Genomic DNA, 25,407 nt, shown 5'->3' on the forward strand with positions numbered 1-25,407 from the left:
GGGGCTGCTTGAGCCCAAACTGTCAGACAGAATGAGATATGGGAGGAGATCAGAGTGTGCATGAACAGTAGGGCTGCCTGGTTAGGAATATGATTTCTGAATAATTTGAAGCAGTTCAGATGTTTTTTAACTGTATTTGAAATCTTCTTTATGTGAAGATTAAATTTAAGTTGAGGGTCTAAGACACCAAGGTAGTTGTGGTGATGCGAGTTTTTTCGTGTTTGTGTGAAACATGTTTTAGTGTATGTGCTTGTATATTGCGGGCTGCAAGTGTGTTTCAGGCTGGGCGGGGTTTTTGGACCGGAGAGGACTCATTCACTCTCCTCCGCACCTGATGTTCATCGGTAATCAGCGCTGGATAAAGCCTGCCTCCACCTGTGCTCCAGCACCAGTTGATTATTCCTCCCTCAAGTGGTAACAGGCCATCCAGTTAACTAAGGAACTTTGTGTTTTTGAGAATCTTGCTTTGTCTGACTTCAATTTTGTCTGCATTTGTTGCCAGAGCCTCCCCGTCGGTTCAACGCCTCCCTGACCCTGCTTCTGCAGCCTAGCTCAGGTCTCAGCAGTTCTGCTTCCCAGATCCTCTTGGAAACCTCTCCTGGAATTCCCTCCCTCACTTGGCTACCCTCACATGCTTCCTGGTGTCCCCCGTTTTCCCGCTGCCTCGAATAAATCCCTCTTTTCACACCTAACCCTTTGTTGCATTTTTGGATCCCTTTCAGACTGAACCTTGACTGTACTTAAATTCTGTCATTTAACTGATTTCTTGGTTTTGTACATTAACTTTAAAATATTGTTGGTTTGATTTACTAACTGAGAAAAATTTTGAACAAGCCACTATTAATCATACATGAAGACAGGATGTCTGCAGCCTGTGCTGGTGTCTTGGTGGTCGTATATACAACTGCATCATCTGCATAGAGTTGACATGTTGCAGTGAAGCAGTTTAACGGCAGATCATTAATGAAAAGGCTGAACAGTAAGGGACCGAGAATGGACCCTTGTGGGATGCCCATGCGGGTATTTAAAACCGTTGATGTGTTCTGGTGAACTCTGACACATTGTTCTCTGTTCTGCAAATATGATGTAAACCAATCTATTGTCTCAGAGGAAAAACCAAAAGAAATCCATTTGGATGAAAGCAAAGTATGATTGACAGTATCAGAGGCCTTTTTGAGGTCAAGAAAAACAGCTCCCACAACATTACCCCCCCCAGGCTCTGTTTACTATCTTCAGTGAGTGGCCTGGTCTGAAACCAAACTGGTGTGGATGAAGAAATTGACTGTCCTGAAGATAGTCTATGAGTTGTATAGTGATCACGTTTTCCATTGTTTTGTCCAACAGTGAACTTAAGTACAGGAATTAAGTGAATGTAGGTAAATAATTTCCATCAAGTGTTTACCAATCCATGTAGGTACACTTACCAACAAATGCATCTTCTCTTGCAGAATGGCCTCGTTTGAGTTTACTACCTAAGTTTTTAAGACTGTATAGGCAAAAACAAAGTGGGTAACATAAAAGACACACACTGTGACACTCGACTGCATTTATACTGACTGATTCTATATGATTTGTGTCATTCATAAAATAAGAAGACTCATGATTATAAGAAATGAAATCTTTACAATAATGTATGAAAACAAAATGTTATATTTCATGCTATAATTACCTGCGTTTAGCCTGTGAAGCAGCAGAGTACCCTGTACTGGTAAAAGGCAGATTGTCCTGGAAATTCTTTTAAACAATTACAGCATGAAAATACAATGTTATATTTTGTGTTATGATTACCTGGGTGAAGGCAGTGCAGTAGAGTACTTCTTTGTAGATGACCGACCTGATGGAGCGGAGCACATACAAAGTGAAACACTCAGCTGGCAGCCATTGAAACAGAAGCTAAATTAACCCATTGCAACCCAACTGAATCAAATTTCACAGCGACTGTCTCATGTACGTCAACTAAAGACTCGAAAGTTGCTATAGGTGACATTCAATATTTTAACATTATTTTATTGCAACATAAACATGCACATAACGTTTAGTTTCTTCATGTTTTTTGTTTTTCAGTATCTCCTACATTTATTACAAAACCACAGCTACTACAGCTACAGTTGAATCTTAAAGCCAAGAGGTCAATGAAGAAACGCCCCACTGGGGAAAACAACAGCCAGCTGGAGATGGACAGATCAATGTTTTACTTTTTACCTCGACATGCAGAGTTCACACAGATGTAAGGTTGGGGCTTTAAGGTTCAATTCACCCAAAATCAAACAAATAGTACTTCAAGCACTTACCTAAACAAGTAAGACCAAGTGATTCTCTAAATTTTTTGAAGTCAAATGTTCTTTTACTCCTCTGTGGATTTGTCCTGAAAAAGCAAATTAGAAGGCAGTTAATATGACATGTACTTATATACACACACACACACACACACACACACACACACACACAACAAGAGTGGACTGCTAGTTGGGCCTTTCTTGTTATGTTTGAAATATAGTTAGGCAATTTTTCCTGTTTTTTGAAGCTTTGCCTTTTTTTTTTTTTTTTTTGGGTTTTCCCACGTAGTTATCTTCCTTGATTGTTTTTTGTTTGTTTGTTTTTTGGCCTTTTTGCCTTTATGATATAGGACAGTGAAGAGAGAGACAGGAAAGTGGGGGAGAAGAATGGGGGAAGGACCTGCAGCAAAGGGCCACGAGCGGGACCCGAACCCATGGCCATTGCATCGGGGACTGTCGCCCCTGTACGTGGGTCGCCAGCTCAACCAGGTGAGTTATAGCGGTGGCTCATCTTCCTTGACTGTTTGCCCTGACTTCTCTCTTCATAAATCCTTCTTTACTTACCACCTTTCTTAGTCTGTTTCTGTGTCTGCAACTGGGTCCTTTTTTTGTTTAACCTTTTCTCACAGACCTGAAAACTCAACTGAAACAAACTCAACTTTTTTTTTTCTCCATTTTCTATTCTCCAGTCTATTTAGTATCTTGCATTTTTTTAATCTACAGGAGCTTCTGATGATTGACTGAATGTTTGTATATACATATTTTGTAAGGACTTAAAATTGAATACATATATATGTATATAAATTTTAAGGAATGTCGCCATAGACATGCAGCAGTTCAGCTCTACAACGATATCGCCACAAGAACGTCTGTGAGAACAGATTTAATTAATTACAGTAAAAAGAGCTGGAATGAGACTTTATCACCTTTGAACCTGTTTCCAGCCTCCTCGCCTGGATTTAGCTTCATGTAAGTGGAATTGAAATCACCTCATCCAACATTTTTTACTTGATTGTAATCTAAACCTACCTGAAACTCTTTACTTTTACACACTACACTTGTCATGTCTGTCAAGTTTCTGTTTATGTGTGCACATTTTATGTCTTGTCTTTCCTGTTTTATTTTGAAATCACTAACTGGTTGTCTCTGTCTGGCTTTACTTCCTGCACCTGTCTCATCACACCTGCTCCCTGATTGTTCCCCTCACCTGTTTCCCATCTCCCTTCATTACCTCATGTATATTACCCTGTGTGTCTCACAGTCTTGTTGCCAGTTCGTTGCACTTCACAGTCCTCATCCCAGCGTTATCATAGTCATAGTCTGCCTTGTTGTGACCTCGTTTTCTGCTTTCGACCTTGTCTTTGGCCCGCTGTTTTTGGATACCTCTGCCTGTTTGGATTGACAACCTGTTACCGACCTCTGCCTGTAAATAAACCTGTCGTTGCCTGAACCCTGTCTGTGACGCGCCATTGTGTCCACGTGTTCTGCTTGCAGTGACTTCATGACAACACCAGCGTTTGCAGTAATAACAATACATGCACCTGTAAGTTAGAACATTCTTGAATTCCAGAAAAGGTAATACAATCTTTTTTGTTTTTTTGTCATCAAATATTTGAGCTCATGTATTCAGCATGAACAATCAGCAGGTTTTGTTTTAAACCTTGAATGTGATGATTTACGACTTTGACTTCACACTATTTTTACCATTCAAGTCATTTTTAGTCATACCAAAAACATATAAACCTGTTTCTTCTTTTATTATTATTGTTTTTCTTCAACTTATGTAATGGATCAAACAGTTACTCGATTAATCAAAAAAGGCAGATTAATCAATAATGAAATTAAATAGTTGACTGGAGCTCTTCATCAAACATCACCATAGATTATAATGAATTATGGGGGATTTTTCTCTGTACCTGATATTTTCTACATTTCATACAATACAATCACTCAACATTAGCAAACATGACAGTTGCAGTCCTCCCCCTCCTCTCTGTGTTTTAGCCTGAAGATCTTTGCACATTTCAATCTTCACCAGTTTACACTATAAACTGTGTGTACTTACTGCACTTTTTTCCCATCTGAATGAGAACTCTCAACAGAGTGAGGTGAAACATATTCAGGCCCATCAGGTAGTATAGGCTTTGGTCGCTCCTCCTCTTCATCCCCACAGTCACTCATCTTCTGGATGTCTGAGAAGTTAATTAGTGGCACTGGAATTAATAAATGTTGTACTGCAGTACACTGACAGACACTGCTGATTACATGATAAAAATGTTATACTATCAGTGCATATGTCATTAAACACAGTTGTCTAATGCGGGACATTTTGAATGCAGAACTTTTACTTATTTCTAAGCATTGCCATTGTGACTTGATCTGAGTACCTCCACCACCACTGTTAACACCATCCTCCAGTCAGAGGTCATGGCACTGCTACACACTGACTGCATCTTTCTGTGAAGGAACAACAGTTCACTGCCTGCCTAAGATTTTACGCAGGACTGTCACACCAGCGTTTACTGTAAATACAAAAACTTTCACATGATTTCATGTGTGTCTCAGGTTCAACTAATGTTCTGTTACCTCATTTGGGGATAGCGTAGTGACTTTGCAGACGGTTTGAATAAAAAAAACTTTAAGCTAAATTAAAACTGAAGCGCAGGTCGCAGTGCCACTGCGGAGGTAGCTTACTTTGACTTTCAGTTCACTCTTCCACATCGGCTCTCTGCCTCTTTTTAAGCTGCTCTTCGGTTTGAGCCAAAGACGTACAACATAATGCCACGTATCTAAATAACACAGCTTCACATTTAAGTTTTGTTTGTCTTACCTGATATGAACTCAGCTGTCTCGTCGTGCTCCTATGGGTGTGACATCGTTACTTTGCTGCAACCTAACTTTCTAGGAAGTGTTTTGTGTGTGTGTGTGTGTGTGTGTGTGTTTTCGTGCTGGTGTGGGGATCAAAACCTGCATAAGAGAACCTTTACACCACACAGTCTAGGCCTCAACTCCAAGTTGTCATATCTTAAAGTGCCTTTAGTCAAAATGCTAGAAGATCATTTAAACACAATTAAAGGACCACTCCACCAGTTTCACACATGAAGTTCAGTTTGTTTGTCTTGGTAACTACACAGCCAGCCACGATGCTGTGTCAGTCTGGAAAATGATCTGGTCCTCCCTATTTACTGTTCTGGTATAGGGAGATGAAACGCCTGCTAAAAGAAGCATGCTTCTATCTCTTTTAAAATGATATACATCATATACATATCATTATATAATCTATATATGACCTCATGTGCATGTATGCAGTGAAGTCTTTTAAGTGGAAAAGAAAAGTATAAAAATAGGAACATCTCTGCCTCCATATGTGTCCTCAAGGAAGCATAATCAAGGTTTAAGTCTATATCCAGTGGGTCACACTGTGGGAAATACTACTCTGTAGGTGAAAACACTGATATACAAATACAAAAATAAAGAAAGAAAAGGATGACGGAACTAAATATTTTGTTACTGACTGTTGTAATTACTTTCTAAAAATCCGTCTCTTACAAGTTTTACGACTTATAAGTTCGTTTAGAGCGGACTCCGTCTAAAATGAGATCTGTCTAAATCCTATACTTTGCCGTTATTGTTGTAATTGTTCCATTCATGCTGTCAATAAAGTTTTTTAAAGACTGAGCGGGCGCGACGATGACGTATTATTCAAGCGACTTCGCCGCGCGTTGTTTGGAGAAGTTGAACGGTGGATGTGGTGAATACATCGTGTCATTACGCTCTTACGGTCAAAATAGTAGATATTTCTCGACTGTTGAGCCGTTCAGGGACCCACTGCAGGCATGTTTAGCCCCCGCACTGCCCCGGGCTCCGGCCGCAGGCAGCAGGGCAGGGCCACCGGGAGGAAGAGCGTCTCCGGTGCGGCCACCAGCCTGCTGTTCTCCCCGCGCAGGACGCCGCTGTCGGCGAGGTGAGTGGAAACCACTAAGCAGCAATGTTTGACCTTTTTTGTATACACACGCTGTTGCCAGCGTGTTAGCTCCGTCTTGCTGAAACTAATGCAGCCCGACGCAAAAGTCGTGGAATCCATTTTATCTTTATGAAGACTGACACATGACACCAAGATAAATTAGTTTGACTTAGCTAAGAATGCTGGCAGGGAGAGAGGCTTGTTTCAGCTCCCTCAGGACTTTTTACAGAAGTGTGGTGGAGAGCTTTCTGAGATGCTGCATCTCAACATGGTCCTCCAGCTGCAGTCTGTCAGACAGAGAAGCCCTGCAGAGGATAGTTCCTCATCGTCTCGGTTTAACGGTAGCTCCTCACTATTTATTGCATGAAAAATGGTTGAAACCAGCTGCAGGATCACGATTTGACAATTTTTTGCAGCTATACTAAACTATTACTGCTATTACTACTATAGACTAACCATTGGAAACATTTATCAGTACAGCACATTCACTCCAGTTTCAGCCCAGTGTTGAGCTGATGAGAATCTGTCCACTCTGTCTTAATGTCTTTCTCCACCAGGTCAACACCTACCCGAGTGCAGGGCCATGCAGCTGCAGAAACCATCAACTATGATGTGCAGACCTTTGGCTCGTCGCTTCCTGTCAAAGTGATGGAGGCACTGACGATGGCTGATGGTAGGAGAAACCTCATCTCTGTTGGAGAAATAACGATTCTGGTGTGATTTCAGACCAGCAAATTCTATTTATTTTCTCTGATGTCCCCCAGTTAACTCGCCTCTTAATGTGCTGTTCTGGTTCTGAGGATTTGTTAAAGTAATGTATGCTGCTTTCCAGTGTTGCCACTTAACTGTTTTGTATGTGTTTGCTCCTCTAGCTGATGACCAGATATCTGTAAAGGTGAACGAGAGCGGCTGGGCATGGATGGTTTGTGGTGAGAGACTGATCATCTGGAAGATCTGCCAGACTGCTGTGGCCAAGGTGCGGTTCAGTTACAGGATGCGAGCCCGTCAGTGTATCTATGAGGGGGAAAGTGGTCAAGCTGTAGCACAAACAACTGATGTGTTGTGTGTATTTAATGTGAAGCCACTACCAATGGAATGGTTTGTAGTCAAGTCTTTTTGAACAAACCAACTTGCCTTTAAATTTTTGTATTTTGGGGGGGGGGGGATATAGGAGAAAAGTAAATTAGTGGGTGAGTCTGTATAGTTGACCTGTTCCAGTCAGGTCAATTGAGAAGGCTGGAAAGCTTTTGGAACTTGAGAGGTTTGTTGTGTCTGTTTGCATGCTCATCAGTTGGGATTGAAAACAGGTTCAGATTTGCTGCGTCAATTTGGCATCAGTTGTTATGCAGTAACTTGTTACAAACCTGTAATAATACTGCATAAACACTAACCCTAAAAAGCATAATTAACAAGAGCGAGTTCCTTTAAAGTCATGGTGAAAACTCATCTATAAACAAAGAAATTCCAGGTTATTGACCTACTAATTTCTCGTGACATAAACATAAGAGCTTATGTCCAAAGTACTGAAATACCAGGAAGAGCTATTGAGCTCTTGACCAAACATTTAACCATTGTACCCAAATAAAACATTCCTCTGTCTTTTATGAGTTTTGTTGCTCAAAATGTCTGTGCGTATAGATATATTTGCTAATATATGGTATATTATGAAAGTAAAAGGATGTGGTCGGGTTTTTTTTGTTTGTTTTGTTTTCTAGCAATGCATTTCCCAAACTAGTTTGCAACTGTACCCCTGTACTGTACGTACTCTGCTACACGTGCTGCAGACAGTGTTGAGAGTGTTGTAAGCGGTGGAGTTGGAGCTGCTCTGCTGGACAAACTCTGTGATGGCACAATTTTTTAAGCTTCTTTTTTTTTCTCAAGTTCTATAAAAACATATTGATGCATAAACACAGATACTGATATGTCTGTGATAATGCTGACTGATGCATTGGTTGTGGTCTTCTAAGTTATTCACCAAAATGATTGTCATCCTAAAAATTATAGGGTCGTGCAGCCTTAGAGAATTCATATACAAATGCAGAGCTGACATCTTTAAATTTACAAACTAAACTCTGTGTTTTCGTTCAGCTATCGGTGTGTAAGGAACTGCAGCTGCCCAACAGCGAGTACAACTACACAGCCGACCTCGTGGCCGTGACGTCCGTGGCTCCTTTGGAGATTGCTGCCGTTCAGTCCATTTCTGTGCTGGCGGTGGCTGCGGAAGGAACAGCTCGATTATGGCCCAACCTGTCACAGGAGGGCAACTACTCCGAGGCAGATGTGGACCTGGGAGATCTCTGCAACTTTGTTGTTGCTGTCAGAGTAAGTAGATCCTCTGTAAATTAGATTTATTTTGATGCTTTGTGTAGCTTAAAATGTCTAACTTGGAAGCCTATTCGTTGCCAGAGTTGATCCATGAGTTTTTATTTTGATTGTAATTTATCATGAGAGGATAAAAATATCAAACAGAAAAAGGTTGTGGTGATATAATCTCCTTAGGTCAGGTTTGAACCTTCAGTTTTGATCGACAGTTCGTTTTACCTCTGTCGTTCTCCTTGACTTTCCTCTTCTCTCTCAGGGCGGAAGCTTTGTCGTGTCGTCAGTAAAGGGTGAGCTGTTAAGAGTGAGCACGGATTCGTCAGGAAAGCTGCAGTATCGAGCCCTGCAGCAGGGTCAGGGAATGCTGTCTGGCATTGGGCGTCGTGTTTCCAGCCTGTTTGGCATCCTCTCCCTGCCAGCCAACGACACAGTGAGTCTCACTACGAGATTCCAGTTTGATCGATTCGTGTTTTTTCTCAGTTGTTCATTTTTTATTGTGAAATGCTGCTGAAAGACTCGCTATTCAAAAAAGTTCTTAGCTATAAGATAACTTGCTGATGTAGCCACAACGCCCCAGTGCACAGCCACATGTCCCAGTGCGTGTGATAACTAACACGCTCTGAGTTCAGATTCATAATACAATCAATGCAGATGTATAGATGTTATAGCCAGAGTCCATATACACGAGTTTCTGACAGTCTGAGTATTAGTTTGTCCCAACATTGTGTTGTACTGCTGTAACTGAGTAAAGCAAAGCTTGAAATATAATCAGTAAATATCGAACCCCATTTCTGCTCATTTAAAAAAAAAAAAATACTACTAGCCAGTATATTATTGTATGTAGGATTTCTCCAAAGCTAGACTTAACCATGAAGAGAAATTAGTGTTTAGTTTTGGTGCAGGTCCAGGAGCTGTTGGAACAATTACTTTGGCACAGAACCAGACGCTGAATAGTGACTGCACTTGTTTTCCACTGTCAATTGAAGCATTTTCAGCACCTAATTTAAGTGTTCACGTGTTCCTCTGTTGCTCCTGCAGCTACACAGTGTACTGTGGGTGGAGGGAACAAGCTGCCTGTACACACTAACCAATTCCAGTTTGAGTAAATGGGAGGTGGATGACAGCTCGGAGCACCAGATCCTCAGCTGGGACGCCCGCAGAGCTCTGACTGAGAGCATCGCCGACGCCATCTGGGTCAGTACAAGGATACACGAGACCACGTTAAAGAGAGATGCACGAAATTATTTTGTTATGGGGTTACTGTAAGACAGCAGAAGAAATTTATCAGATAGCGTGTTTGTCATGTCAGTTGGGGCACTACAATACACAGCCAAGCATGCTTACACTTTGTATGAACTCCACAGTACGGCTGTGGAGATATGTGCACAGAAAAGTGTCAGATTCTGGCTGCAGGACGACAGATTCAAATATGTAATTTTAGTAATAATAATAATAATACATTTTATTTGTATAGTGCTTTTCGAGATACTCAGAGTCACTTTAGAGGGGACAAGATAAAAACAGAAACCAACAAGTTGAATAAAAAAGCAGGTATAAAAAATGTATAACAGTTAAACATTAAAACCTTGAATAGGTGAGTTTTTAAGAAGGATTTGAATGTGTGGAGGTCAGAGCAGTGTCGGATGGGAGATGGAAGGGGGGAGGGTGGGAGCAGCAGCAGAACAAGCCAGTTTTAGTCAACACATTGTACAAGATGAATAAAGATCCCACATTGTCTGCAGCTTTGAGGCTAACCCTGCTAGCCTGCTGATAGGCCAGAACTTGTGCACTGTCGAATGTTTTATGCATTACGTCATTTCTACTAGAAATGGGCAGCAGTGATGGTTAAAACACACGACCTGTTTGCTGAGAATGTCTTTTCCACCAGGGATCAGAGAGCAACTACGAGGAGATGAAGGAGGGGGCGAACGTGGCGTATCTGGACATGAAGCTCAGCCAGTAGGTGTCTTACTCTGTGTGTGGGTGTGTGATTGAAACAGGCACTGATCTTCCTGTGAGTTTTTTTCATGGCAAATGATCAAAGGCCTTCTGCTCAACCATCTCTGATTACAAATTGTTCTACAAATTTTGATGATTTAAGATAGAATGAGCCCTATTAGGGCTGCAAGGTAGCTCGGTGGTTAGCATCGTTGCCTCAAAGCTGGAAGGTCACCGGTTTGTGTCCCGCTGAGGACACCCAGGATCTTTCTGCGTGGAGTGTCCATGTTCTCCCCGTGCAGCGTGGGTTCTCTCCTGGTTCTCCGGCTTCCTCCCACACAGTCCAGAAACATGTTGAGGTTAATTGGTGATTCTAAATTGTCCGTAGGTGTGAATGTGAGTGTGCTTGGTTGTCTGTCTCTAAGTGTAGCCCTGTGATAGACTGGTTACCTGTCCAGGTGAACCTGCCTTCACCCTGAGTCAGCTGGGATGGACTCCAGCCCCCCACCACCCTAGTGAGGATTAAGTGGTGTATAGATGATGAGTGACGCATTGAATTTAATAGAATTTTAATAGAATTCAAACACTGTTGACTCTAATTCCACAGCCTTTATATCTTGTAGCCAGAGATAACAATCAACAAGCACCGAGTTCAGAATGTTAGTCCGTCTGTAGATGTGATCTCAGGAGCGCCAAGTCAGCTGACCATCCTGCATCATGACGGTCCTATTAACTGTGGCGGGTCCACATGACTGTTACTGTTCCCATCTCCACGTACGGGACTGTTTTCAGTCTGGCCGTCTTGGAGCATAACATAATATTTAGCACAAATGTAACAACCAGTGTTTGTTGAGAAATGACACCAATGCAAAGATAGACCTCAGGTTTGGACAAATCAACACTGGATCATTTTTACATTTAACACTTTGTGGTCATTTCACACTTCGTCAAGAGGATCTTTAAATGTTTCACATCACGGAGTCCGTCTTGGATTCCACAAAAAGACAAGATGAGATGCCTACATTTCTCCAAATCTATCTGTACAGCGCTTTGAAGCAGGTTCAAACTTTAGCACTGTGCTGTGTGACCAGCTAAGCTGAGCCGGACTCTGTGCTGTGTGCTTTCAGGGCCGGTCTGGTGGTTCTGGCTGCAGCTTGGCACCCGTCAGACACTCCCTGCCTGGCCTACTTCTGCCTGGTCACCCTGCAGGACAGCGGAGCCACCATCTCTGACTCTTTCACCGTGGAGGTCACCAAGTACAGCTCTCCATTCCAGGTCAGTATGGATTCTGATACTGCAGAGGGGGATTAAACTTCAGTTTAGTTTGTCACAGGATCCAGAGCTTTCTGTACTGGTTCAGTTTGATCATTTCATCTGCCTGCCTTTAATGGTATCATGCCATGCAGTCCATTCTGATTTATGTGCTGCAATTTTTATATAATCACTTTTAGAGGTCTTAAAAAAATGTAGGGAAATTTGATTTGTGTTGTATTCACTGAAAAAAAGAACGTGAGACATTCAGTAGTATCCTGCCTTTGAACAAACAGTAGTCCCTATTAAAACCTTATGCAAGTGGATCATCCTCAGTAACCAAGACACTGTTTCTGAAAGGAGACGCAGCTGTTTTCATGACTACATGACTTGTTCTGTGTTTAGATTCCTCCTATGTTTTATTAGAGTCCCTGTCAGAAGAAATAGCTGATGCACACATACATTTTAATAGTTTTTTGTCATGTTTTTTCTTCAGAGCGAGGAGGCCCTACAGGCCACCCGGCTGGTGTTGCCGCGCTCCCCTGGCTCCACGGCTTTCCTCTACAACGAGGAGCTGGTGTTCGCCTGCTCAACAGGAACCAGCAGGGGGGGGCTGCCCGATGAGAAGATCAGCTTTAACTCACCGGGTGAGAAGTGGCCCTTCTGCGTTAAAGATGTTAAGATGCCAATCATAAATTAGGCCGTATGTCTTGTTTACATTTCTCTGTACTGCTGTTTGTCATACTGTATTAACACTAAGTAGAATTTATGAGGAAAAAACTATTGGCTTTGAAATAAACAAGGATTAGTTGAGAAATAATAGCACGGATGGACGGTGATGGAATTTTGAAAAACTGCAAAGTGAAAAACAAAAGATTTTACAAGTAAATGTATGTCGAGGAGGGGCTGCAATGTGGCTCGGTGGTTAGCACCGTCACCTGGAAAGTCGCCGGTTCCTGTTCTGGTGAGGACACCCAGGATCTTTCTGCGTGGAGTCTCCATGTTCTCCCCGTGCAGCGTGGGTTCTCTCCGGGTTCTCCGGCTTCCTCCCACAATTCCAGAAACATGCTGAGGTTAATTGGTGATTCTAAATTGTCCGTAGGTGTGAATGTGAGTGTGCTTGGTTGTCTGTCTCTAAGTGTAGCCCTGTGATAGACTGGTTACCTGTCCAGGTGAACCTGCCTTCACCCTGAGTCAGCTGGGATAGACTCCAGCCCCCCATGACCCCAGTGAGGAATAAGTGGTGTATAGATGATGGATGGATGGATGGAAATTCATGTGCTCACTAATTCCTGAATAATATAGTTTTGGCATATTTTTTATTTTTAACAAACTGAACCCTTCAGAAAAATAAGTAAAAACTTAAACTTCACCACTACCAGCTTCGCAACTTAGAAAAAGTGTTTTTTTAAACTGAATAATAAAGATAAAACGTAAAGAAATGAGTTGGCACAGACAGAGGTAGTTCCTGCTACTTGTTTAATAAGCAGTAAAGCACTGTTATTATTTATATGAATAATTTTAGTTTGAGAGGAGTATCAACCAAATAAAAAACTGATCTGTCTGTGTTGACGTCTCGGTCTGTCCAGGTGACAACGTACGTGGAGGAGGCTGCTGCGCCAACCTGCCGGTGTTTTTCTCCCAGAACAGCGGCCTGGTGGCTGTTGTGGCCCGAGAAAGCGCCTCCATCCTACCAGAGACCATGGAGGACTCTCTGTGCTCCTCGCTGGCAGCAGGACCAGAGGTAAACCATCACCCTGCTGCTGGCAGAGGGACAGGCTTTGGACGAAGACATTTATGAGACATGGTTGTACATTCATTCACTCTAGACTTCTTGCTTAAAAAAAGGAAATCTAACCAACACCTGTCCAGGGTGAATCCTGCCGTCACCCTGAGTCAGCTGAGATAGACTCCAGCCCCTGTGAGCCTACTGAGGATAAACCAGTGTATAGATGAATGGATGGAAACTTAAATGAAATGAAGAAAATTGCACTAAACCATGTGAACCATTCTTTACTGATTGTGGTTAAATGCATTTGTAATTTTGATTTTGCATTTCAGGTTTCTGCCATGGAGACTCCAACCAGAGCAGAACCTGTGGCTCAGGAGGACAAAACCAAACTCCTGAAGGCAGCCTTCCTGCAGTTCTGTCGGTACGTCGATAAACAACGTCCATATACCTTTTTAAGATACAGAATATTTAATAGTTAGTCGTCTGAATCATACAGTATACAGTTCGTCTCTACTGTTTGTCTCTATTGAATAGACGAAAGATGTGAATTTGAAATCCTTTAAGTGTGGAAATTATTATCAATCAGTGTGGAAGTACGAGAGGAATGTTGTTCTTCTCTTAATCGCTCTTCCGTTCATGTGTTACTCATTATACAAGCATATGGTTCCTGTTATCGTCTGAATAAAGATTATCTCCCTCTCCTTATCAGTAATGACCTGGTTGGGGCTCAGACAGTCACAGATGAGCTCTTCCCCACTGACAGTGATGGAGAGGAAGGAGCTGAGCTGGACAGCATGGTGACTCAGATCAACCTGGACCTCGTGGACGATTACCCGGCCTCTGACCCCCGCTGGGCCGAGTCTGTCCCTGATGGTGAGGAAAGGAGGGAAGGGGGTGGACAAGAGTGGTTGGCCACCTAGTAAAAAGCTTAAAGCTGTCATGGTATTTGATAAACTTGGGGTAATTAATTACTTAATTAACTCTTTCCAGCTCTAAACATAACCTGCTCCCGACCAGGTTAGCGCCACAGCATCAGTTACCATGGTGACCTAGCTCGACAGCATCAGTTACCATGGTGACCTAACTCCACACCATAAGTTACCACGGAGATCTAGCTCCACAGCACCAGTTACCATGGTGACCTAGCTCCACACCATCAGATACCACGGAGATCTAGCCATGTAAAAAGAGAACCACCTTCATGACACTGAAAACTCTGACTTTAAGCTCAACATACCTGCTGTCCCACTGATCTCGCTCCGTATTTCAGCCCTCTGGAGTCTTATTATTATAAACAAGCAGACACACTGTCTGCCTCTAGTTTGCGCTTAACATTTTGTCTCTGTTATTTTTCAGTGTTTTTTTTTGTTTGTTTTGTTTCTGTTGTTTCAGAGAGTGCCGGCTTTCCGCTCACCTCTCTTATAATCCTCCACCAGCTGGAGGACAAGATGAAGGCCCACGGCTGCTTCATGGATTTCCTTCTCCAGGTGAAGACGCACACTCAGTTGCACACATTAGTATACAGTCATCCTCAAATTTGTTCGTAGCCTTCCATTAAAGAAAAGGCCAAATTCACAATAGTCATAATAATGATAAAATAAAATTACAAATAAAAAGAAGAATAAATGAAATAAAAACTAAATATTGTGGCAATATGAAGCAATATTAATCCAAAATAAATCCATAAAAGAAAGCTAATAAAAGTAAAAATAGGAGGAATCTAAATACAAAGACACATAAATAAAATAAAATATATATATATTTTTTATTAAAGTAGAAATATAAAGACAAATAAAATAATAATAATTTAACTATCAATTTTCTGTGATGTGATCGTTAAAACACGTGTCTTTGTCACAAAAAACCCATCGTGCTTTTTGGTTCCTCCATAAGTTTCATATAAAACTTCTAAAAATACGACAAAATCTGTTGGTCAAAAAATTGCATACACTTCAACATGTCAGGCAAATTAACTGGAGCCATTTCAAAGCAGTCCACAGTTTTCCATCAAAGGAAGCTCTTTCTCTAGAAGCAGCACTTTCAGGCTTGACTGAAGTTTGCTGCCGATCGCGTGGATAAGGACAAGGCCTCCTGGAGGAAAGTTCTGTGGTTGAATAAAAGAAAAACTGAGCTATTTGGCCACAGTCAGGCCGAAGCCCCAAGAACAGCAAACTTACTGTCAAGCATGGCGGTGGCAGTATTGTGTTCTAGGCCTGTTTTGCTGCCAGAGAAACTGATGCTTTACACAAAGAAAATTGAATAATGAAGGAGGAGTACCTCCACATTCCTCAAGAAAACCTAAAATCATCAGCTAGAAGGCTGGCTTTCATACACAGTTGAGTGTTTCAACAAGACAGTGACCCCAAACACACGAAAGATGACGAAGAAAAGGTTTTGTGATGTTTCCAGAAGACCACAATTTAGGAAAAAACCCAAGTGCATGATTGTTTCTGTGACAAAGCCGCATGTGCTTCAATCATTCTATCAAATTAAAGAGTTGTAGGAGTCACTGAAACTCATGACAGCCATAAATTAGAGGCTCTTTAAGCTTTTGTTCACATCTGCACATACAGTGTACTGACTCAGTAGCAGTAGTATGATAATGATTGTGTGACGTGCGCTCTCCTCTCCTGTCAGGTGGGTCTGCTGGACCGGCTCAGTCAGGTGACGGTGCGTTCGTCTCCCATGGCGACACGCCTGCTGCTGTGTGAACACGCCGAGAAGCTGCAGGCGGCCATGGTGTTAAAGAACCACCACACCAAACATGCCGAGCTGGTCAACCGGGCCATCAGCACCGCACTGCAGAGGAGCAACACCTCGGTGCCGCCCAGCCTCACTGCTGCTGACGTCTTCTTCAGAGAGGTCTGTGTGTGACTGCGTGAAAACGTTTGCATCGTTTGCACGGCTGCTGGACTGCTGTTTTGGTGCTTTCACAGGTGTCTCAGGTCTCCTCGGTGTTCGATTGTCTGCTGGAGGAGGAGGAGCGGAGTCTGAAGGAGAACCCGGTTGACTCAGTGCAGTGGGCCGAGGCGGTCATCACAGTCAACAACATCATTAAGGTAAGCGCACAGTTCACCACTTCATCAAGGGTGATGTGCACGAGCAGAGATTAACTCAAGAAATGCACACCACATTTGTTGTCCTGTGTGTGCAGGACATGCTTCAAGCTGCTGGTCAGTACAGAGAGACAAAGGCTTCTATGTACAGAGCTTCTGAAAACACTGCTGCAGAGCCTGAGTACATCCCCTGGACAGGTAATATGAGTTCATCTTCTACAAGCACCAAAGCAGCTGTGATTCCCTTTGTTTACCCTCAGTGTTGGGTTGCTGCCATTTGATGATACTGGTTACATGAAATTTGCTCTCAAGAGCGTTTTTTAAGCTCGGAATTTATTTGGGGACTGAGATTGGAAAGTCCAAAAATGTCATTAAAAGCATTAAATAAAATCATATGCATCATCTCTAAAATGGCTCTTCAGTCAAGAAGTTGTCATATATGTGCAGTATTCCAGTCTGCCTCGCTGCTACACAAATATTCAGTGCAAAACACAACTAATTGTGGCTTTTCTACTCTAATGTTTTTTGTTTTTTTTCTTACTACACTTACATTGCTGTATTTTTACTTATATTTTGCTCTTGTTTTATTGGATTTGTTATTTATGAGGCTTTTTCTTTAAAAAAAAAAAACAAGACCTGAGTGCTAATTGCTTACCACAAACATGTGAATGGCATGACACATTAAGTTCCTTGAATCCTTGAACTGTTTTCAAGCTGCCGGTGTTAGATTTTGGATTTCAGACCACCACAGATAATTTCTGTTGGAAATCTTCCTCCTGTTCCAGATGAATCCTCTGACTGCACTTTCTGGGTGTTTCCTGCTGCTGTTTCATGAATGCTCACTATGGGCTTATTGTTGACTAAGATATGAAGTAATGGACCTCTAAGGAAACGACACAACCACGACTAGAAGTGCAATGAACTCACAAATGTCATTGTGCAGCATAACAAAGTTATAATGCCATAAATTATAACAAAAGCTAAAAAGAAAGTTGAATTTCTTTGATTATTTATTTTACAAAAATTGACAAAAATCTGAAATCAACATTTTGTCTACAGCTGTTACCACGACTGGAAAACATGGTGACGATACATTAGAGATATTTTACTAGTTACATTTTTAGTTTTCATAATTTTCTCATCTCTGCTCTGTAAGAACAGCCTGCAGTTCAGTCTGGTGCAGTTCAGTTTTACAGAAGTTTTTTTTTTAATTTTTACAGACTTTGGTTTGTGAAAATTATTTAATTTTGACAAGTTAAGAAGTTAGCATGAATTTCTTGACTTGAAGTTAAGTGTAAATTGTCAAAATTATTTCATTTTGAAAAACAATTTGACACACGATTTTAAGTTTTCTTGCTCAGTCTTAGAATTGATTTTGCTTCCACACACGTCACAGATGATTTTTTTTTTTTTTTTTTTTTGGGCTTTTGCCTTTATGTAGAGCAGTGGAGAGAGACAGGAAAGGGGGGAGAAGAGTGAGGGAGAGACCTGCAGCAAAGGGTCGTGAGCGGGATTCAAACTCACAACCGCTGCGTCGGGGACTGTAGCCCCTGTTCATGGGTCGCCCGCTCAACCAAGTGAGCTATACGGGCGCCCCACAGATGATTATTTTAAGGATGGTCTGGAGACGGAAGCCTCTAGTTTTTAAAGATAGCATACCTTTCAAGGTGGCTCGGTGGTTAGCACCGTCGCCTCGTAGCTAGAAGGTCACCGGTTCACGTCCCAGTGAGGACACCCGGGATCTTTCTGCGTGGAGTCTCCATGTTCTCCCCGTGCAGCGTGGGTTCTCTCCGGGTTCTCTTCTTCTTCTTCCAGCCCCCCACCACCCTAATGAGGATTAAGCAGTGTATAGATGATGGATGGATTCCTTTCAAACCCGCCAACAGATTTTTGGGATTCAGAGGGTTAATATTTAACCCCTATAATATTTACCCTGAAATCACAACAGATGACGTGTGCGTGTTGCAGCCTTATTATTGTGACACACTTACCTTTTTTTCTTACATCATTCACAAGGACTTACTCAGAAAACCTGTTCAGAGAATCCACAGGACACTTTTAATGTCAGTATATGGAAATTTGACTTGAATTATATTTATTAGTTTATCTCCTATTTTATTTATGTCAATGCTGTGGGGAGGAAAGACTTTAGAATCTCCAAGTGCCTGTTTGAGCAGAATAAATGATGAAGCCCTTTCTGTCCTCCTGCAGCATCAGGAGGTGTTGGTGGCGTTCGCACCGTCATCTCCCGCCAGCATGAGATCATCCTGCGCTCAGTGTATCCGCATGCAGACTCCGAGCTGCGCAGTGCCCTCTGTGAGCAGCTGGTGGCGCTGTTGGACATCTACTTGGGCGGCTACGTGGCCCAACTGACTTCTCTGCAGCAGAGGCCCCCAGGAGCCCAGCAGGAGCGTTACAACAGCCTGGAGATGGAGTACAGCCAGCGCCGCTCTGAGCTGCTGGCACCGCTGTGTGAGTGGACGATTCAAGAGGGTCTAAGAACCAAGATTACAGTCACAGGCGTCTAAAAACTAGAGCCCGACCCATCATGGGTTGTTGTTGCCAATATTGATTTTGATATTTAAAAGATTAAAGCATCTAATAACAGGTGGCTGAACGGTAAAGATGCATGTTTCCTGTCTTTACATGAATGAGGACAACAATGCCAAAAAGTCCAATAACAATATTTCATGTAATTGTTTTTTACTGAAACTAATGTAGATGAAAGAATCTTGAATATCGAACGTCACTTGAAACTTTGACGGTTCAGATTGTTCCTCTGCAGGGGATTGTGTCGTCACTGCGTCTGCTGTGTGTTGCAGTGGAGCTGGGCCAGCACCAGTGGGTGGCAGCGCTGGCCGAGAAGTACTGCGACTTCGACATCCTGGTGCAGATGTGTGAGCAGACGGACAACCAGAGCCGCCTTCAGCACTACATGGCCAAGTTCGCTGATCAGGTAGACAGCTTATGGAGGCCGAGGGCCTGAGGACAGACGGTGTTGTGAGGTGTGTTTAGGTCCTGCTTGGTCTGACGGTGGACGTTGCAGATGTGGGTCTGACAAACCTCTCTGACTTCAATCCGGCCTTTCTGTTTATTTTTTCAGCCAAGCATCATATACCCATTTTTCCTGGTATAAAGTGTGCTACACCTGCAATTACAAGAGATGAAAAAGACATTGTTACGGCCCTGGTCTAGAGGTCCAGAGACGCAACATAAAGCGGATGAGGAACAGGTGTAAAAATAGGCAGTTTATTACCAAAATTCCTACTTTTACACAGTTCCAAACACAAATGGCATTTATAAATCAAAGAGCAGAGCAATAGCAGCCTGGCTTCAGGGTGGACTAATGCCAACACGACAAACAAGCCGTCTGAAACCCCAAAACTGAACTAAACCCTGGAAAGAACATAAATAAACAGAAACACGTTTGCTAAACTTCCCTCCCTAGATGAAGCAGAAACAGGAGAAAACAAGGTTTGAACAAAAATGGCGGCCCACCCCTCCTGCTTCTGACTGACAGAAAAATATGCATTAAACAACTAGAGCCTCAGAAATCTGAATTTTAACAAAACAATTCAAAACCTAACTAAGAATCTCGTACAATATTTGGACCAAACACTATCAAAGAAAATCTTAGCAAACACTCTTACAAAACTCCAACAACTATTCTTAAAGCAGGGCGGAAGATTGTTTCAGAGGATGCTTAAATACCGCCTCTTCCTCTGGTCCAGCCAATCCTCAGCCTCCTGGTGTCCCAGTGGCGGTGATGCTCCTGGCCTGCTCATGACAACAACAAGAACTCTTACCACAGGAGCTGTAACAGACATTTGATAGCATAACATCACTGCAAAAATAATACATCTAAGGTGTAGTGTGGGTGTGCTGCAATTTTAAGCAAACTTGTGATTCAGTTGTTTGTGGTTGCTGATCTGACTCGTTGTCCTCTAACCTGCGTACAACAGCCTTTAACAGACGAGCACATCCATGTTTGTATATTCAGCATATGCACACAGCACACATGTGAACACCCCACATGGGCCCGATACTTCAAAAACCCTCGTATCTCTTTGTCTAGCGCGTCTCTTTTTTTTGTCGTAGAATTTCGCCGACTTCCTGTTTCGTTGGTACATGGAGAAGGGAAAGAGAGGGAAGCTGCTGTCCCAGCCGGCCGCTCAGCACCAGCAGCTGGCCAGCTTCCTGCACTCCCACCAACACCTGAGCTGGCTGCACCACATCCACGTCCACGACTACCACAGCGTACGACACACACACACACACACACAGACAAGAGTGTACGCTATATTTAGAATGTTATCACCTCTTTACCTCGATGTCAGACGGCCCTTTCTGATCGCTGTCTTGGTTTCCTGCTGCCTGGATCTGCTCGTCTGTCTCACTGTGTGACTTTAGACTTAGAACCCTACCATCCTATCGTTGTTCTGTCCTCCCTGTTGCCCTCGTTCCTTCCTTCCTTCCTTCCTTCCTTCCTTTTACTACTTCTTCCCTTTTCATTCACATGTTCACGTCGACTGCTTTACTGCTGCTGCCTCACTGAGGGAAGATAAATGTCCTTCCGTGCCTTTAACCCCAGCAGTGTGACAAAGAACACACACAACACACAGGGTTACACCTTCCTTCCTTCCTTCCTTCCTGCCTGCCTTCCTTCCTTCCTTCCTTCCTGCCTTCCTTCCTGTCACACACACACACACACATTCTGCAGCTGTTCACCGTTGTATAGAAAAACCACACACACACACACACACACACAAAACTTCCTTCCTGTTTCAGCAGCTCTAAACCCGTTGAAACGCAGCAGCCAACAGTCTGCGATGGTGTCTCTTTGTCAAACACACACACACACACACACATACACACATACACACACACACACACACACACACACGTTTCCTCTTCTGTTCACAGTTAACACGCACACACACATTCTGTCACACACACACTCACACAGCTTCCTGTTTCGACTTGTGGTCTCAACACAAGGCAGTGGTTCTGGTTTTAAACGCAGTCTGATGACAGTAGTATTGCAGTTGTTGTTTTTTAATCTGTCAACCTAAAAACAAATTATGAACTGTTAAGATTGTGGTTGTGGATTCTGTTCTATATGACTCTTTACCATGTCGGGCTTCTTTTCTAGTTATATTCATTGTTGAAGTTAATGAAAGCAGGTCTGACTGTGTTTATTTGAAAAGACTCTGCAGAGTAAAGCATCGTTTAATTGACTGATTCGACCGACATCTTTACATTATTTAGAAATAAATGTAAATAAAAGAGAAGGAAAGCGTACTTGGTGTCTGTGGTTTTCAAGTGAGGTTGACACAGGCGTGGTGTGATCGTCTCTGCAGGCCTACAGGACTCTGTACAACCAGGCCAACATGGAGACGCGCTACTTTGTGAAGAAGAAGACTCTGCTGGCCCTCAGCAAGCTGACGACGCTGGCCTCCAACCTGCCGGAGGACGAGCTCACCAAACAAGTCAACGGTAAAAACACATCCTGCTCGTCAGTCTGTCCGTATTTCAAATGTAGGAGTGGGTTGTCTCTTATTTGGTTGCTTTTTGAGCCACGCAAAAACCAGAAATGAGACTATTTCACCTTTTCTGCTGATGAAAATCCCCCCAAAATGTGACTTTATGCGCATGTAAGGTGCTTTGAAAACATGTCCTGTTACGCCTGTTATCTCTCTGATCAGACATCGTGGAGCAGGAGCGCTTCCTGCTGCATCAGGAGACTCTTCCCCGACAGCTCCTGGAGGAGAAACAGCAAAACCCCGACACCATGCCTCTGCTCAGCGCTCACAACCTCATACAGGTGAAAACACACGCAGACGCCTCGACTTGAAGGAACACGCGACTGTTAGACTCCGTTTACACCCACCTGGTGTCGTCACATGGTTTGTATCCTCGTAGAATAATCGTAGCAACTGGACTTGCTTGAAGACGCTCCAACTCTCATCCAAGAAGCTTCATCAGCTCTGACTGACTAGTTGGGAGTTCCAGATATCCTTAAGGAGCCATTAACACTTTAAGGATATAAGTATCTGGAACTCCCAACTAGTCAGTCAGAACCGATGAAGCTTCTTGGATGAGAGGTGGAACGTCTTCAAGCAAGTCCAGTTGCTACGATTAATCTACCAGAACAACCGTGACCTGGAGGACTGAGAATCTTCAGACATGATTTGTATCTAGATGTCTGGATAATGCAAATATAAATGTACTCAGAATGTGATCAGATCACAGACCACATTTTAGTCAGACTCGTGTCGTTACAGGACTTCAGACTATGAAACGCAGTCTGTACCACATTCTTATTTTTAAAGCAGATCAGTCCCACAGTTTGAGAGTCTGCCTCCTCCTAGTAACAGTAACGTGAGCTCAGGCTCAGATTTGCATATTGAGATCGTATTACGGCACAATTTAGTTAACGAGAGCACATTTAATACCAGGTTTAAAGTGTAACTTTAGTATTTTGCCTCTTGGGGCTGTGATGTATTTATATTTTAAGCAGAAATGTTTGTGCGCCGTGCTGAAAGGTTTTGTTTGTTTTAAATCATTTATGGAGTTTAGTCCCATTTCAAGATGACATCGCTCCCAATTCAAACAATAACTGGGAGCGACGTCATCTCAAGATCCATTCCCACCATCTGAGGTTCAGTCGCCTTGAGCTACCTTCATCATAAGATTAAGAAAAACAAAAACAACAACAGCAGAGCGAGCCCTTCTCCCATTGGTCACCACAGCCTTCATTTACCCATTGGTCAGTTTTGATAACACTCAGCAGCGGCCAATCTGGTTACAGTACCTGTTCTGGAATTATGAAAAAGAAGAAAAGGACCGAACAAAGAAGAATGATGATGAACAGGGAGGTCGGCCAATCAGGCGGCCTCGCTAGAAAAACAAACTGAAGGTGGGAGGAGCTTCCAAGCCTCTTACAGAACTTACTTTTCTGGAATTTCGTATTTCTTTTGTCAGGACACAAACCAGCAGTTCTCATTTCGTTTCCCAGCTGGGATGTGCTGCACACCGTTGTCCTGCTCGCTGTCCACATACTTCCTTTCTCTCTGCTGTCTCTTTCAAAAGACATACAAATAATCATCTTAAAAGTCTATTCATTAAAAAAACGAATCATCTCATAAAATAAGTTTAGTTGTTGTAAAAATCGAGCTGAAATCTGGTTTCTTCTCCAAGAGAAGAAACCAGATTTTCTCTTCCGATACTTTTGAAACATAACTAGTAAGAGGGACAAACGGCTTGAGAACATGAAACATCTCCTCCTCTTCCTCTGCAGCTGTACATCTGTGATGACAACAGGCGAGCCAACGAGTACGACTTCAAAAAGGCTCTGGACCTGCTGGAGTACATCGACGAGGTAGCTTCCTGTTCTTATCGAGCGCCGCTGTGTTCCAGGTGTGAGGGCAGTTAAATCAGTGTGTGTGGATTTCTGTGTTGCAGGAGGACGCCGTCGACATCGACTCGCTCAAATGTGAGATCTTCGGCAAAGCGCTCAGGAGAGACGAGTAAGATCTGTCGTGTGTTTATCAAGTCCTTTAACTGAGAATTTACCTAAATTATCACTTGTGTTACTCTAACAGTGTGTTGATGTGGAAGTGATGAACTGTCTGCTACTTCTGCTGCTTCCATCAGCTTTACAGAGCTTTATTTCAGCTCCGTCTGTAGCTGTTCTGCTGCTACTTCACTGTTGTGGTTCGCTCCATAGTTTTGAGCAAGAAAAGCTGCAAACATACAGCAGACAGACGAGCTGGTGAACACAGTGCAGCATTCAAAGAAAGATCGAAAAACAGCGTGACTGTTAGCCCTAAACTTGCCACAAAACTCAACTCAGTTCAACAAATGAATGATGCTGCTCAACTTGTATCTGCTGCCCCCTAGTGGACAAACAACTACTCACCATTGTGGGTTCTCGTTTTTTGTGTCGTTTTTGATGGAAGATTTTCTACAAATCTCGTTCTGGGAAAACAAAAGGTAGGAAGACTTGGTTAGTTTTACGTATTGTCTGACGTGCTGCTGCGTCCCTTTCAGCTGGTCCTCTGCTGACGGGAGCGACGACCCTCTGGATGCGGCCAAGGACAGCATCTTCGTCAAGATCCTCCTCAAACTGATACAGGAAGGTGAGACGATGTGGCATTACGTCTTAACAGAATAAACCGACGAAGGTGTTCAAACCTATAGTTTGTTTCATCTACAAATACCGTTTGACTTCCATTTAAAATAATCTGCTGTAAGTATTTGTTGTTGAGGACAACATAAAGAAAAGACGATCAGTTTGATAAATATATAGTCACCTAATTCAAAACCGTCCTCATGTTTAAGAATATATTTAGATGAACTTCCCTCCACCTGTGTTGTCCAGGTGTTCCTCTGCAGACGTACCTGCCCGACGTCAAAGAGCTGCTGGAGCTGGACGAGCTGAGCAGTTTGAAATCGAAGCCCTACTTTGAATTTGTCCTTCGAGCCAATTATGAACATTACCTTCAGGCCCAGATGTGACGACCGCCCACCTCCTCCCACTGCACTTCTGCTCCCCGTTGCATTTGAATCATTTTCAAGATTTGTTTAGTTGTGCTGTTTTCTAAATAAATGTGTTGTTATTTCTGTATTCGGACTGATATTTTTACAAAAGCATAGCCAGTTCTTACTGTTATTCCTCAAAGCCAAGCAATTATATTCTCAGAAAAACTTAAACCTAAACTGACATTTATCGACCAATTAGACGGGATGTTACGCAGACAGATGTGGTAAATAATTGTAGGTTTAAAGAAACGATCAAACAGCAGGGGGTATTAAACCTGGATTTATTGACAGAAGAGAACTGTGGAGCAGTGAGAGCGCCAAATTACA

At 42.8% G+C, this 25,407-nt stretch overlaps 2 protein-coding genes and 1 long non-coding RNA gene across 3 annotated transcripts in view; 2 read left to right on the forward strand and 1 right to left on the reverse strand.

Annotated features, from left to right (window-relative positions):
• Window positions 1–1,450, reverse strand: part of LOC103359575 (uncharacterized) — an 18,771-nt gene extending 17,321 nt beyond the window's left edge. Inside the window, exon 1 of the mRNA XM_008284971.1 lies at window positions 1,425–1,450. The gene's annotated coding sequence lies outside the window, so the exon portion shown is untranslated. The remainder of the gene's footprint in view (window positions 1–1,424) is intronic.
• LOC103359574 (uncharacterized) lies at window positions 7–687 on the forward strand. The gene is made up of 2 exons (XR_520314.1): window positions 7–414; window positions 503–687. It is a non-coding gene; the product is annotated as an uncharacterized LOC103359574 (long non-coding RNA).
• A 4,567-nt stretch (window positions 1,451–6,017) lies between the features above and the next one.
• Window positions 6,018–25,165, forward strand: nup133 (nucleoporin 133). The gene is made up of 25 exons (XM_008284975.1): window positions 6,018–6,240; window positions 6,798–6,913; window positions 7,113–7,216; window positions 8,329–8,562; window positions 8,819–8,989; window positions 9,598–9,753; window positions 10,448–10,518; window positions 11,625–11,772; window positions 12,245–12,395; window positions 13,338–13,492; window positions 13,810–13,901; window positions 14,190–14,353; window positions 14,873–14,967; window positions 16,118–16,342; window positions 16,417–16,539; window positions 16,635–16,734; window positions 18,748–19,008; window positions 19,359–19,492; window positions 20,635–20,793; window positions 21,897–22,032; window positions 22,242–22,360; window positions 23,837–23,917; window positions 24,001–24,065; window positions 24,589–24,677; window positions 24,920–25,165. The coding sequence occupies exons 1-25, from the start codon at window positions 6,113–6,115 to the stop codon at window positions 25,054–25,056; spliced, it is 3,414 nt and encodes a 1,137-aa protein (XP_008283197.1). The 5' UTR covers window positions 6,018–6,112; the 3' UTR covers window positions 25,057–25,165.
• The last annotated feature ends 242 nt before the right edge of the window (window positions 25,166–25,407 follow it).

The sequence above is a fragment of the Stegastes partitus genome, unplaced genomic scaffold (genome assembly GCF_000690725.1).
Source record: "Stegastes partitus isolate 25-593 unplaced genomic scaffold, Stegastes_partitus-1.0.2 Scaffold382, whole genome shotgun sequence".
NCBI lineage: Eukaryota > Metazoa > Chordata > Actinopteri > Pomacentridae > Stegastes > Stegastes partitus.

Coding starts and splice junctions, on each gene's coding strand:
- nup133 (XM_008284975.1), top strand. CDS start 6,113: ATGTTTAGCCCCCGCACTGCCCCGGGCTCCGGCCGCAGGCAGCAGGGC. Junction 6,241..6,797: donor AGGACGCCGCTGTCGGCGAG/GTGAGTGGAAAC, acceptor TTTCTCCACCAG/GTCAACACCTACCCGAGTGC. Junction 9,754..10,447: donor GCATCGCCGACGCCATCTGG/GTCAGTACAAGG, acceptor CTTTTCCACCAG/GGATCAGAGAGCAACTACGA.